Here is a 14123-nt window from a genome sequence, read left to right as displayed (position 1 = left end):
ATAACAGAAAGTTTTCCACTTTATTTTATTCTTTTTGCATAATTAATGATGGAAGTATGCTTTCTGTTTTTCTTAACATCTGTTGAAAAACAATAATTTGTACAGTCTCTTGAAAAAAAATCAAACTTTTCTCTACTTTCACCTAACTATTTACAATGTTCATATAAAGCATTCATCTGTTCTTTTTATAATAGAAAATTCCGTTTTCAAAAAGAAACGTTTACTGCCAAATTTCTTTTTAAAAAAAGTGCAAGTTTTCCTGAGAAAAAAAACAAAAAAACTTTCACCTAACAATTTATGGTAAAGAATTAATTTTTTTGGAAAAAGACAACAACTTTTATTGATAAAGAAAATTGCAAAAAAAATAATAAAAGTAAATAAACGAACAAAATGCAATTTTTCTTGAGGAATGTGTTCCATTTTAACAAACTGAGCCACAGCAACGCGTGACCGGGTACAGCTAGTATATATATAAAAGTGAAAATGTGTGTGTCTATCTGTGTGTGTGAACACTTCCCCACCAAACTACTCTGTCAATTTTTGGTCTACAGACTCGAGATTTGACATCAGGCGTAATGAGATTTTGGAAAATCTTTTTAATCGGTTTTCAGCCAGAAATTTGGCTGTTAAGGGGTCAAAGGTTAACGATTTGACCTATGAGAACTCTACCAAACTCCTCCGCCAGTTTTGAGTATAAACAATTGAAATTTTAGATGTAGGGTACTTGGACATGGATCTAACTTTATAATTTGATTCGAGTCCAAAACATTAAATTTTGAGTAAATTTTGAGTTCAAAACGTAATTTTCTGTTGCCAGTGACCAATTTTCCGATGCATCATTTAATTATCAGTGATGCTTGTAAGTATTTTTTCTTGACAAAAATGTTTTGTCTAATTTTTCAACAACATTTTTCGGAACATGTAAATCAACTGCTTTCTTTGAAAGGCATCCTAGAGAATTTATGCAAATTTAAAAAAAGAATTTTGTTTTACAAGTAAAATAAATTTACATTGTATTTTGATGTTATTGTCATTTTAGTTTTAGTGATAAATTAAAAACAATAAATATTTATCATTAGTACTAATAATGAAAAATTAAGTTAAAAATTTAAAAGAATCGGTTTTGGAATCGGAAAATTGGGTCACATTTTTCCGATTTCGATACCTCCAAATTCCGACTCATTTAAGTTAAAATTTCAGATTTTTTGTTAACTTTTATTTATTTTTTTCTATTGTCTATTTTACCCCATTTTTTTACATAGGCATCACCACTTATCAAGGCCCAGAGTGTAGAGTAGAAACTGGACAATATAGTAACCTTTAGTAATGGAAATTCGGTAAATTTGTTAACTTATATGGAACGCCTCATCAAAAACTTGTTTACATTAGATTTGAAGACAACCATGTTGTAGACAGCTGGAAAGCAGGAAAACGGAAGACAATTCCATAGGCGTGCAGTTCTAAGAAAGAAGCTTTGCTCATGGAATCTACATTTAGGTTTAGGCACAGATAAAGATGGGGGGGGGGACTAGTGATAGTGTTTTCTGCTAGACGAGTATTTCTTGTGAAATGCTGTCCCCTGGCACTTGCCACCCGAGATGAACCGCCCGCCACCCCCTGATTACAACTGATTTAACTTAATTTTAAATTAATTTAACTTCGACTGACTAATATATTTAACTTATCATCCTCATATACGGGCACAACAACTACTACACCTGCCCCATCTCTTTTCTCACTTTGAACACTCAATAAGAGCACTGTGCCTTGCTCCTACACCATGTTACTAACCTCTGTACTAAAATAAGCTCCCATTGAATTTAGACGTTACTGAATTTCTCAGCAATGAAATTCCAACATTACTTGACAGAATTATCTTTTTAATATTGAATAGAAAGAAATTTCAGTCAAACTTTGAACTTTGGTCTGGGTGAAATTACATGGAAAATTATGACATCCAGGTGTCTCGAGATTTACATTTTGTGCAGTCAAGAAATCTCCCTTTGTTAACAGAAGATGTCAAAATATCTGTAAATACTGCAAAATGTGTACAGGACTTGAACCCCAGTTCTATTTACCTACTATTTTCACGTACTAATAAATTACCGTTTATCAAGGCTCAAAGGCCACTCGAGGATAAAACTTAATAAGTTTGTCAGGCAGACGGTGAGACAACATCATGAAGAATAGTAACGGTGGTTTAATCAAGGCAGAATTGGATCATTTAAGATGATGAATAAACAAGAATTTGTAAATATTGGGCTTTAAAACGATCATGTTGCGATCAGCAGAAAAGCAGTTCTGTGTTCCACAGACGAGTAGTTTTGGAAAGAAATTTTGTACATGCCACTTTTTCTACAATGTCTGATTTTAAAATGACTGAAATGACACGATACAAAAAAGGCTTTAAATCAGAAATTATCTCCAGAAAAAAAAATATGAAGATAGGTTTCCCTCTCATAATAGGTCTTTTTGAAATTACATTAATAAGAAACTACTGGTTCAATGCTAACATCAGTATAAGAGCTAGAGAAACATTGATTCATTAAAAGAGGTTGATACCAGTAACCGGATGCCCTGTCATCCACAGCATAATGGTTAATCTGAACCGCATGTAGGAGTTATCTAAAAAGCAATTCAATTTTGTCTATCAAACTGCCAGATGCGATGATTTATTTGAACTATCAAGAATGGCCGTTTAGATTGACCTAATCGATAAGAATCAATAATTTGCTTACATAAGATATCCATATGGGAAAGAATCAACTGTATTGGTTCAAGACTTGGCTTTCGACATTTGAATCTCAGCTGAATTTTTTAGTAATTCTCTCCCTTTCCAAAACGGCAACTTTTAAACTTTCAACCATACAAAATAAGTGTTTGGTGAGCTCAGAAAATGATTCTGATGCAGAAGACCATGATTTATCATGCAAAAAGATTGTATAACTATTCAGATCACATGTCGGTGCTCCCCAAATAGTTGGGTTGGGAGTAAAATAAATACTATCTTTTCAGTATAGAGGGAATTTCGTAAATAAAACATGAACTACAATACTCCTTTATAACATTCATGTTTGTTTATGTTTGTATTTTACTGAATAAAGTTTGGATAAACTTATTCTTTATTTTTGATATTTTCCAAAAAGTATCTAAAAAGATATTGAGTACTTATTAAAAGAGACCATGTAAAGGTTGCCAACATCTTGTGAAAGTGCATTCGAACTTGGGACACCCAGTATTCCTTTTCCAATAAACTTATTCTTTATTTTTGATATTTTTGAAGTATTTTACAAAGTAATTATAATTTAAAATATTCTTTAAATTAAATTATATTTGATATTAATGCATCGTTTTTGATTGCGCAGATAAAACATATTCCTTATAAGAACGAAAACACACAAATCCATTTTATTATTGGGCAGATTATTGTTTTTTAAGATGGATAATAATAAAGGATTAATTTTTTACTTACATTTTGTCTTTGCGTCTCGAACTCAAAAACATGAAACAAATTAAAATAAACAGAAGATATGCGATTACTGAATTAAATTTCTCCATCACGTCAAGAAATGCCTGAAAAATAATAACAAATGTAAGTTAAATATTGTTGTGCCCCTGTGAGGATTCAGAAGACAGATAACGTCGTGATTAGTGGAAACAAATGTTAAACAGAAAAGCAAATGAAACAAATAAAATATGTGGATATACATCAGTCCGACTGCCATGAGTGCAAGATTCACGCATAACCACCAAGAGACATATTCTCTCAGTTTTTATCGTAAGTGAGAGAGTTCATTATAATCTGTAAGATTGAGCACCACAACACTCCCATTCCAAATATTAACTTTGTAGAAGTCTCAATATCGTCTTCTTTTTGAGTTTATCATAATTATGACTAGCGAATTTTGTTTCCGTTTGTATGCCGTTGTTCTTAGGCTTTCTGGAATATCTCTAGATCAAAGGTGTCATAAATAGTGCCCATCGCTACATTTTCCTGCTGTGCACTGTTGGTGTCATTAGACAACCGTTTCCTGACTTAGTTGAGATTCCTCTTATGTGGAAACTAAAGCCCTCAGATTATTTAGATTATATTTCTGATAATCTTCTATTGTATCAGAAGGATGCAGTGTTTTTTAAATATCAGCTGAAGATAATGAAGATGGCATGTTGGTGTTTGGTGTTATTCAATACATCTATAAAAACGTTTATAAGTGTAAGATAAAGGGCCCTACAATTGTGGCCAGTGCAATATACAGAATTGAGAATCGTTGTTCATTGTTTTTGATTAGAAATTATTAAGTTCAAATGAGTTTGTAGCGAGCGTAGTTGTAAATTGTGTGTGTTTATGAATGTGTCACAACAATATAGAGAGATAGTTTCAGTACACGTTGATATGGCATGATGTGTTGATTGCAACGTCACAAGGCCTTTCATGGAACAGGGTCATTTGATGATTAGGATATCGAGACAGAGTCTGTTTTGGATAGTAGAGAGAACAGATCAGATGACAAATTTCTGAAGTGAAGAGATGCGCATGGAGAATGAGATCATAGCAGAATAGAGACACCATCTTCTCTTATGTTAGTGAACTGGTGGCGCGAGGTTCGATCGAGATAAGCTTACTAATGACTGAATAAAAAAACTCATTTGTTCAGAAAAAAAAACAACGAGATTGCATCTGTCATTTGTGTTGAAAGGTGTTTGTTTCAGAGGTGGAGAGGCAGAGAGAATGGGCGACAACAAACGGACACGCGAATGAGATGAAAAAAAAGGTACATTCAACTTTAATTGTAATGAAACAACAATCGGTTCAAATACTGTAGACTTCTTTTAGAGAAACAGTAAGCAAATTATTAACGAGTCGTGTAACGTAATTATCTACTACGTGACAAGCACGTTTTTGTTATGTAAAGAGAAGCTAATGAGTTTTGAACATAATAGGTAGAAATACAACACAAATACGTCGTAAATACAACATATATTCGATTTGATGCCACGTATATATACACCCGTTATACATTCCATTCTGCTAAACCTCCGGCAATTTCACATAAGGCCTTTTCCGTTGGTGCACATATTTCCTTTTTCAGAGCTATATATTCACATATATTTTTTACCACCAGTGATCCGTTTTTAAGCATGTGCTATGATTAATCGGAGGATATCACATATACATGAACTTGCATCACAAACGACTATAATTTTGAGGTTCTGATTATGTTTAATCGGGGGCGTCTTTGTCACCAAGGCATAGATTTTGCATGTATTCACTAAGTTTTTGATTTCCTGATCCATTTTTAGGCCAGTAAGCATAAAACTTTTCATTCTGTTGATGGCCGTCATGAAAATCCTTCAGGATTCTCTTCTGTGAAACTTTAGAAATGATATATCTTTCTTTAGATAATCATAACACAGGACATGTACTTAAGGTTAATATAAAGGTCTATTTACAAAGGGGATACAAGGCGAGAGTCTGCCTCCCTCAGTGTCTAGGAACTCTCTCATTCCCGGAGGAGTATATCTACATTGCCTGTATATTATTGTATGGAGGGGTGCTAGGTCATTCCATTATAACACCTTTCCCCAAGCTATATTCTTCCCTAGAATTTGGCTTTACCATTTAGTTCTTTTCGAGTTTGAACGCAAGCGTTCGGCCTTTTTTTCTTTTTCTTTCACTTCTTACAGTTTGTATTTGTGAATTCTTCGATTTTGGAGCATGACTAGTTTTCGGAGTTACTGATACTTTCTTGGTACGAGGAGCGCGCAATAAGTAATGCCCCTGACCCACTTCTAGTTGTCTGATCTAGCTGAGATTTTGCATGTGCAATGATTTATATCTCTACGGGTCGTGTGGCAAATTACAGCTCTGAACTAATTGTCGTTTCTGTTTTACAGGTGTTTGAACTGAGTCAGGTGTGAAATGCAGCCTGTTGAATCTCGAGCAGTGATCCGGTTTTTGTATTTGAAAGGACGCACACCACAGGAGACTTTTGATGAAATGAAAGAAACTTATGGTGATAATGCCCTATCATATGACCTTGTAAAACGCTGGCATCGTGAATTCAAACATGGCCGGAAGTCTGTGAAAACAGCTCCCAGACCTGGTCGCCCCTCTTCTGCCATTGATGAGGCATCTGTCCGTCAAATTTAGGCTGCCATTTTCAAAGATCAGCGCATTACTATTCGCCAAATAGCCCAAGATGCCAAGATTAGTACAGGGTCTGTGGAAACTATCATTCATGACCATTTGCATATGCATAAGGTTTCTGCCAGATGGCTTCCCAGGTTGCTCACACTATTCCAGAAGTGAGAACGCGTCGAGTGCTCGAGGATGAATTTGGAGATGTGCCAAGAAGATGAGTCAAAGTTTTTCAAAAGATTGATTACACAGGATGAAACCTGGGTCCATCACCATGATCCAGAGACCAAAGCCCAGTCAATGCAGTGGAAGCACTTGAATTCATCAACTCCAAAGAAGGCAAGGGTGCAGCCCTCTGCTAGCAAGGTCATGCTCACAGTTTTCTGGGACCAGGACGTAGTAGTGATGACAGATTTCCTGGCAAAGGGTACCACAATTACAGGAGCCTATTATGCTTCACTTTTGAGGAAATTAAGGGAAGCTATCAAAATCAAGAGGCGGGGCAAAATCAGCAAAGGTACCCTCCTCCTGCAGGACAACGCTCCAGTCTACAACAAGCATGTCGCTAGATCAGAAGCACGGGCGTGTGGTTATGAAATCCTCCCCCATCCTCCCTACTCTCCTGACCTTGCACCCTCTGACTTTCACCTCTTCCCAGCTATGAAGTTGTTTTTGAAAGGAAAACGTTTCGCAGATGACACAGCCTTGATTTCTGAAGTCACGCCGTGGTTGGAGGACCAACCTGGGGTGTTCTACAAATACGGTCTCCATAGCTGCATCAACCGATGGGAGAAATGCATAACTTTGGGTGGTTCCTATGTTGAGAAATACTAATAACTGTGTCAAGTTTCGTTGCTCTACTCCTATGAGAAATGGGTCAGAGGCATTACTTATTGCACGCACCTTATTTCCTTGTTACTTGAAGGAAAGTGTCGTACAACACTTCCATTGGTAGCTCTCAGTTTTCGACCGTTTCCATGTATCTTGGTCTCAATTGGTTTATATTTCGTTTATGGGAAAATATACGTCCTTTTATGATACAGATTATTCTCCAGATTCTTTTTAAAACCATTGTATCTTCCCAAAAACTCTTTCCTGTCCGATAGCTTTTACCACCGAACTTATACATCCTGTATTTTGGATTATCTTTAATAATTTTTTCTCTTTTTTCTCGGAATTAATTGGTCGAACACAAAACGTACTTTTCTGGCAAACATTATTTCAGCTGGTGATAAATTTGCATTAGTATTCTCATTTGGCATTATGCTAAAAATTGTTAGGAATTTTTTAATACTCTTTTCTTCAGTGTTGATGGATTGCAGAATTGGTTTGATATACTGGACGTAGCCTTGAGAAGACTGTTAAGCTGGCCATCGCGAGTAGATTTCCTGACTGTATTTCTATGGGACTACAATTACTGACTGGGAGTGAAACCATGGATGTAGAGGAGATTTTGAGGCATGCCAGAGTGATGGCAAATCAATGCTCTTTTGAAGGTATCGAAAAACCTTTCTACTTGCCAAGGATTATCAGTTAATGTGGTGATGTTCCAATAGTCCCTAAATTCTTGTCCTGTGAACATGGTGCCATTGTCACTAACAATTGTTTTTGGTACTCCAAAACGGCCAAATACCTCGTCTAACGCCTTTATAGTGTTTGCAGCTGTGGGGTGTTTGTATTTATAAATTTCCTGTTATTTTGAAAAACTATCCATGATTCTGTGTAATCTATATGGATGTGTGTCCAGGATACATCTGTTTTAGGCCAAGCTTGCGTCCTTAAGGGTGGAGCTTTCGCTGCTAGTTGGCAACCTGCAGTTAAATGGGCTGGTAAACAGCAAAACAAAATAAAATAAATAAAATAAGTAAAAGTTCAGCTAGAATTCGTCACTGTCAACTTTCTCTCTCAACTCCCAGCACCCGTTGTCCCACCACCTCTGCCAACAGGCATTTTATTAGAAAATTGACTTCATTCCATTTGCATATGTGTGCAGTGGACGATAAGATCTCATGTGATTCTACAAGACTACACCTTATAAATTCATGACTGCCATCTTTAATCTCTCTCTCTCTCTCTCTCAGATTCTATCTAAAGGTAAGTAATGCACACACACGTGGGCGCTTTCTTCTTTGCTTACAGTTCCCCTGGTCTCCAGATCATACATATGGTATTGTGAACGTGGTTGTTTGTTGCAGGCACTCCTACGAAGGGGGATGGGCTGGACTTCTTCATCTTCATTGAAGCTCTCAGAAGAGGTGTCAGAACTATTGGCACTCTTTGCTGCCAGGAAACGAGTAAAGGAGTGCTATTGCACTAGTAGTCACCCCTGTAATACTGGAAATGCGTATAAGGGGTTGTTGCCGCAGATAGTTGTCCCTGTTTACAGAAAGAGGGGTGCAGCCCTCATTGATCCCGCCTGTACCCCTACACTTGTCACTACAAGTGTCGCCGACTCTTGAAATGGAGCCAGTAATACTAGAGCAGTAGATGACAGAGAGGTAGAGTGGTAGTGTGGGTAGGCCAATGCCGAGATTGTGGTAACGAATATGCTGCTGTGGCTCAGAGTGATTGCGCTGAATAAGCTTATTGCAGGAATCGATGTGGTACCTGGCCTAAATGTGATAGGCCAACTGGGAGGAGCTACAGTTGCTAAAGGTTAGGTGAAATTTGGCAACCAGTGTGTCCCGAGGATAAGAAGTGCAACCAGTAGGAATACTATCCAACCAATGAAACCCAGGCCATGTCAGATTGAAGATGAAGATTTTCGAGCCTATTTCGATGATGACAAGTGGACAGTAGAGTGGCAATAGACTGCAGAACCACTTGTGTTAACGAACTGAGTTAACTGTTACAAAAGCACACTAAAAGGAGAGATAGGGTTGACAGTTTGAAAGGGGAGTTGAGAGGTGGATCGACAAAGAAATTTTAATACCATAGTCAGGGAAGGTTAAAGAAATTTTGCCTCTTATGATCATGGTTCAACCTACCAAGAAGAAAGTTAGGCCAGTGTTAGAATTCCTGGAATTGAATAGATATGTGGCTTGTCACACAAAAAAATAGAATTGACGGGTGTGAAGTCATAAGAGAGTGGAGGAAAATAGAACAGCCAACTAAAATTATGGGCCTAAAGTTGGCTTACCTTCAAATTCATGCGGATGAAAAACTATGGCGGTATCAATTGGTCTAATATAAAGGTCGGATTGTTTGACCAGATTAGGATTTGGTCTGAATTCTCCACCAAAAATTATGGCTCTTAAGACTGTTGACCAAAGATGATGCAATTAAGAGAATCACCTGCTCTCATATCGATGATGTATGGAAACGGGGCCAGTGGAAGAAGTTTTGGTGGATAATGGTATTTCTTTTCGTTTGGAAGTTTTTAGAGACTTATGTGCAAAGTGAAATGTTAGGCAATATTTTAGAGCTGTGTACCGTCCTAGTGGCAATGGAATCATAGAAAGGCATCATCGCACTAAAAAAGCTTTGGCATCAATAAGCCAAATTTCGCTCCAATAAGCTGTATTGTATAATATGGCACCGAATGCTGACCAAGATGAATGTCAGCGCCACATCGATCTGTTTTTACATACAAATGGCGACATCCGTTGGTCATCACAGAGAGAGTGGGGAAGAGTTTCCCAAAAACAAAGTAGTTATGTAAAAAGAACTGATATTACAGTTGCACAGCGAATGAAGACGCCCTACATGGATGGTGGATTATGAAACCAATTATTGATCTTAAAGATGAAGGAAGCATGTGATTAAAAATTACAAACCTGATTTTTTTGTACAGCATGCAGTGTTTGCGTCAAGCAAGGAGAACAAAGGGAAAAAAAATGGCCGCTATGTTTACTTATGTGCTAGCGATCTTATGAGATAACAAGACTTCAAGGCATCTAATATGCATATGAAAGGCAGGCGGTTTCAATAAACAGCCTGTTGATCGGAAAAGGGCATTCTTTTTGGCAGAAGTGAGTTTTATCAGATGTTTATTGACTTTTGATACCGGTAATTGTGAGAAGGAATAGAATTAGCTGAGTATTGAAATTTTGATACTGAAAATTTTTAAGAAGACTAGTATACTTCAGTGGCTTTAGTTTCAAGACATTCACACATCTGTATATTTTTTGAAAAATGCAATGCGCCCCTTTGTGTTCCAAATCAAAGGTAAGTGTCACAAACCAGACTTTCATTGGAAAAGTGCAGAGAGTACTGAAAGCTTGAGGAGGTTTATTAGCACTTAAATTTCAGGGAAGGCCAATGAGAACATTTAAAGTAAAAATTAAAAATGCATTTACTTACTTTTGGGTTTAACATAGCAAATATAAATATCATTGCAAAGAAACTGATTGATATAAAACTTGAGGTACATCTGAAAAGAAATTAAAAAAATGGTTCAATTTTTGAATAGAAAATATTTATTCATTAAATCAATTATTGGTTAAGAATAGAAAAGTATTATTGAACTTTTAAAATTGGTTCTTTATAAAAAAAAATAGTATTATTTGAATTATTCAAATTATTGTTTTCAAATTGGATGTTATTTTCAGCACATTTCGATTGATATAACCACCAACTTGATTCATGTTTATTTTGTAGAATTCTGGACTCTATGTCGAATTTGAAGGAACTTTTTTTAATCCATGACAGTGGCTTCCTCTTGTTTTGTCAGGTAAAAGTTTTAAGTAATATGTAATTGTATTCTTAGTATCGTCTGTATTGAGGATTGAATTTTCACCTTCCAGATGATTGTCACTTAGAACTGATATAACTTAGCACTTATATCCGTTGTGCCATAGGTCTTGCAGAAAATTCACCTATGAATTGTTTGGACCTTAAACCTATTCTTGTTTTAAATTTATAATCTTATTACAACAGTAGACTGAATAATAAAAAAATACAAATTGTCAATCCTCCTCACAAAAATTGCAAAACGTAATCAATTCATATCATTTAAGAATAAAATAGATTATTTCCTCTAGTTGATCACAATGGTGTTGATGGTGTTTCGGTGACAAGAGTTTCCAATCAAACATGAATAGATATTGAACGATAAATACAGAAACAGCATCATATGAGTGCAAAAGATTTTCATAAATTAAACTAAAAAAAATAACACACACACACACACACACACACACACACACACATAATAGTCGTGAATCGTTAAGAAGGATGTAAAGACCGAGGAGAGAGAGAGAGGGCCAACCAGACCTCCACTGGTAGAGTGAAGCTGGACCCTTCGAACGATAAATATCGAAAAATTTGGCTAAAAACATTAATTTCTTCCTCAACTGGCACTTTTTTACAAGGAGCGTTCGCTTTTTTTCGCTGATATTTTCGAAAGTCATCCCCTCTTTTTGCTTGCCTAGCCTTAATTTAAATCTTTGTCACTTACGGTTTTGCGATGGACGCAATGGCAAAGACGTCACATTTTTTTTCACATTCTTTTCCTCCTTCGAAGTAGAGTTTGAGCCTGTCTGGCTTCTCCCCCCCCCCATTTTTTTTTTGCTTAACAGACACCTCTAAACACCCAGGCAACGCCGGGCACCCAGGTTAGTTATATAGAAAATAGAATAATTTTACAAATAACAACCATCAAAACCTACTGTTGTGGTCCTGTTTAGGGGGTCACAATATTAAGATGAAAGATTTTTGGTCTTCACTGTGAATGGTTAAACTACGCATGTGCTCTCTGCTCAAACGCAGAAATGTCTGGCTTACATAGTGCCAGTCCAATCCATATTACCATGGCTATAGGGGTGTTAACTACCCCAGAACACCCACCTTCAAAGATTTATTTCCCAGAAATATAGTTTTTCTTTTTCGGATTAAAATATAGTTTTTCTTTTTCGGGTTAACCACTAAAGGGTCTGTCAGTTTCCCTTTTCTGCTAGTATGACATATTTTGGTACTAGTTTAAGGGGTTCCATGCCAAATGCGTCATACACTAGGTCCACCGTCTCTTCTTCTGGCAGAGTTTCACAGCTCGTTCGAAGTGTGTTTGTATATCTGGTTCAAGTATGCATGCATGGAATGTGGTCCTTCCACCATGTGGACGATACGGCCGATCCTGTTCTTGATTGTTCACGTTGTTGTCCTGAATTTTCGTAACAGAGTGAAGACGGTTTCGATCCTTCGTAGAGTTGATATATTTTTTTTTTCTTTTCTCATTGTTTTACTGAGAAAACGAAAATCAAGCAGACTATCGAAAGAGAATTTTTTTAGGTCACAGTAAAAAAGGTTTGTTTTCAAATATATACTGCAAAACGAAAATGGCTTCTTGCAAAGAGAAACAATTAAGATATTTGCACAAGCTAAAGTCGGCCAGCTCGCAAGAAAAAAGTAGTTTTTTTCTTTTCTTTTTTTTTCGTTTTTGTGTTTAAAACCAAAAATGTCTACGAACAACGAACAGTCTAAAAATACAGGCTTTGGATAAAGGAAAAAAATTTCTAGGGTAATAAAAATGTTTTATTTCAAATTTGAAAACTTTGCATGACAAAAGTTTAAATGAATTAGGTCAATTCTTTAGCAATAGACACCGCTGTAGATTTTTTTTCTACTCACAGCTTTTTGAAAAATAAACTTTTCCGAGGTGAGTTCGTTTTTCGTCGTAGAAAGTAGAAAAATACGATTTGTTGAACAGAAGTTGGTCGTTTATCCAAAAGAGATCCTTGTCGGGTCCTTTTTCAAATCCATACGTCGCCAATGTTGTGGTCCTGTTTAGAGGGGTCATAATATTAAGATGAAAGAGTCCTGGAGTTCAGTGAGAGCAGTTAAACTATGCGTGTGCTCTCTGTTCGAACGCAGAAATGCCTGGCTTTCATAGTGCCAGACGAATCCATACTATCATAGCTATAAGAGTGTTAACTACCTCAAAATAACTACAAACAACCAATAAAACATCTTTTGGCATAAAATATCCCAACAATGGCTGCCCTGCTATAAAACATAATCAATCCAAAGAACAAAAAATAGAAAATATATTGTTAATTTTTTAAACAAAGCACAATGCCACAAATTTGTAAAGAGCTACTAATACCGACAAGATTTGCTGGGATACTATGGAGAAAACTTCACCACACATACACACACAATGGTCATGAAAATTAAAAGAGGATATGAGGATCAAATAGAAAGAGGACCAAACAGACCTCCACTGGTAAGGCGCAAAGAGTGCTGAAAACTTTGGCATAACATTAAATTTCATCAAGTCATGTTAGAGTCATCATATAGAGAATATAGAGAATAATTTCTCAAGTAAAAACCACCAAAACCTACAAACAACCAATAAAACGTCTTTTGGCATAAAATATCCCGACAATCGTTGAGATGCTATAAAACACAACCAATTAAAAAAATAATAAAAATATTAAAATCAATATACATATAATATATAACACTTACATGATAATAATGGCTGGCATGCCTTAAAACACAACTAATCCAAAGAATAAGAAATAGAAAATAATTAAAACTAATATACAAATAATATATAAAAACTTATAAAATGAATATAAATATAAAGAGAATTATAATTAATTTATTGTTGTTTCATGTGTTTGAACTCATTTTCTTTTTTTTAGAAATTTATTAGAGAGAAAGAGACTAGAATATAAGATCAACTTACATTTTCGCAATATTTTTACTTCTTTTTGATTCCAGTGAAGGACAGGATGAAAGTTTGGATTCAACAATACCACAAACTGAAAAAATTAAATAAGAAGGAAAAATTAAGAAAAAACACTCTGACGGTGTTCTATATTACTGTGGGTAAAATTTTGTTTGCAAATTGGTTATCCTGACATGCACCAATGTGACCCTCATCAAAATTCAATTCAAAGATAAAGGAAAAGTTAAGAAAACAAAAACAAAAAATATAGAAAATAAATGAAGGATAAAATGATAAAAATATCTAAAAAAAAAGTCAGAAAACAAAAAAAAAAACAACATAAAATGTGTAAAGAATATTAATATTGTTTCA

At 35.6% G+C, this 14123-nt stretch overlaps 1 protein-coding gene across 1 annotated transcript in view; it reads right to left on the bottom strand.

Moving 5' to 3' along the window:
- LOC145291075 (uncharacterized) overlaps nt 1–14123 on the bottom strand; it is a 115125-nt gene that overhangs the window by 20315 nt on the left and 80687 nt on the right. The window contains exons 15-17 of the mRNA XM_080136589.1: nt 13770–13845; nt 10442–10511; nt 3473–3573 (exon numbers count right to left, since the gene is read on the bottom strand). Coding sequence (XP_079992715.1) covers nt 3473–3573; nt 10442–10511; nt 13770–13845 — 247 coding nt within the window. The remainder of the gene's footprint in view (nt 1–3472; nt 3574–10441; nt 10512–13769; nt 13846–14123) is intronic.

Source organism: Euprymna scolopes, chromosome 12 (assembly GCF_053919585.1).
Source record: "Euprymna scolopes isolate OS-2025 chromosome 12, ASM5391958v1, whole genome shotgun sequence".
Classification (NCBI taxonomy): Eukaryota; Metazoa; Mollusca; class Cephalopoda; order Sepiida; family Sepiolidae; genus Euprymna; species Euprymna scolopes.
This window is presented reverse-complemented; position numbering and strand designations above follow the sequence as displayed.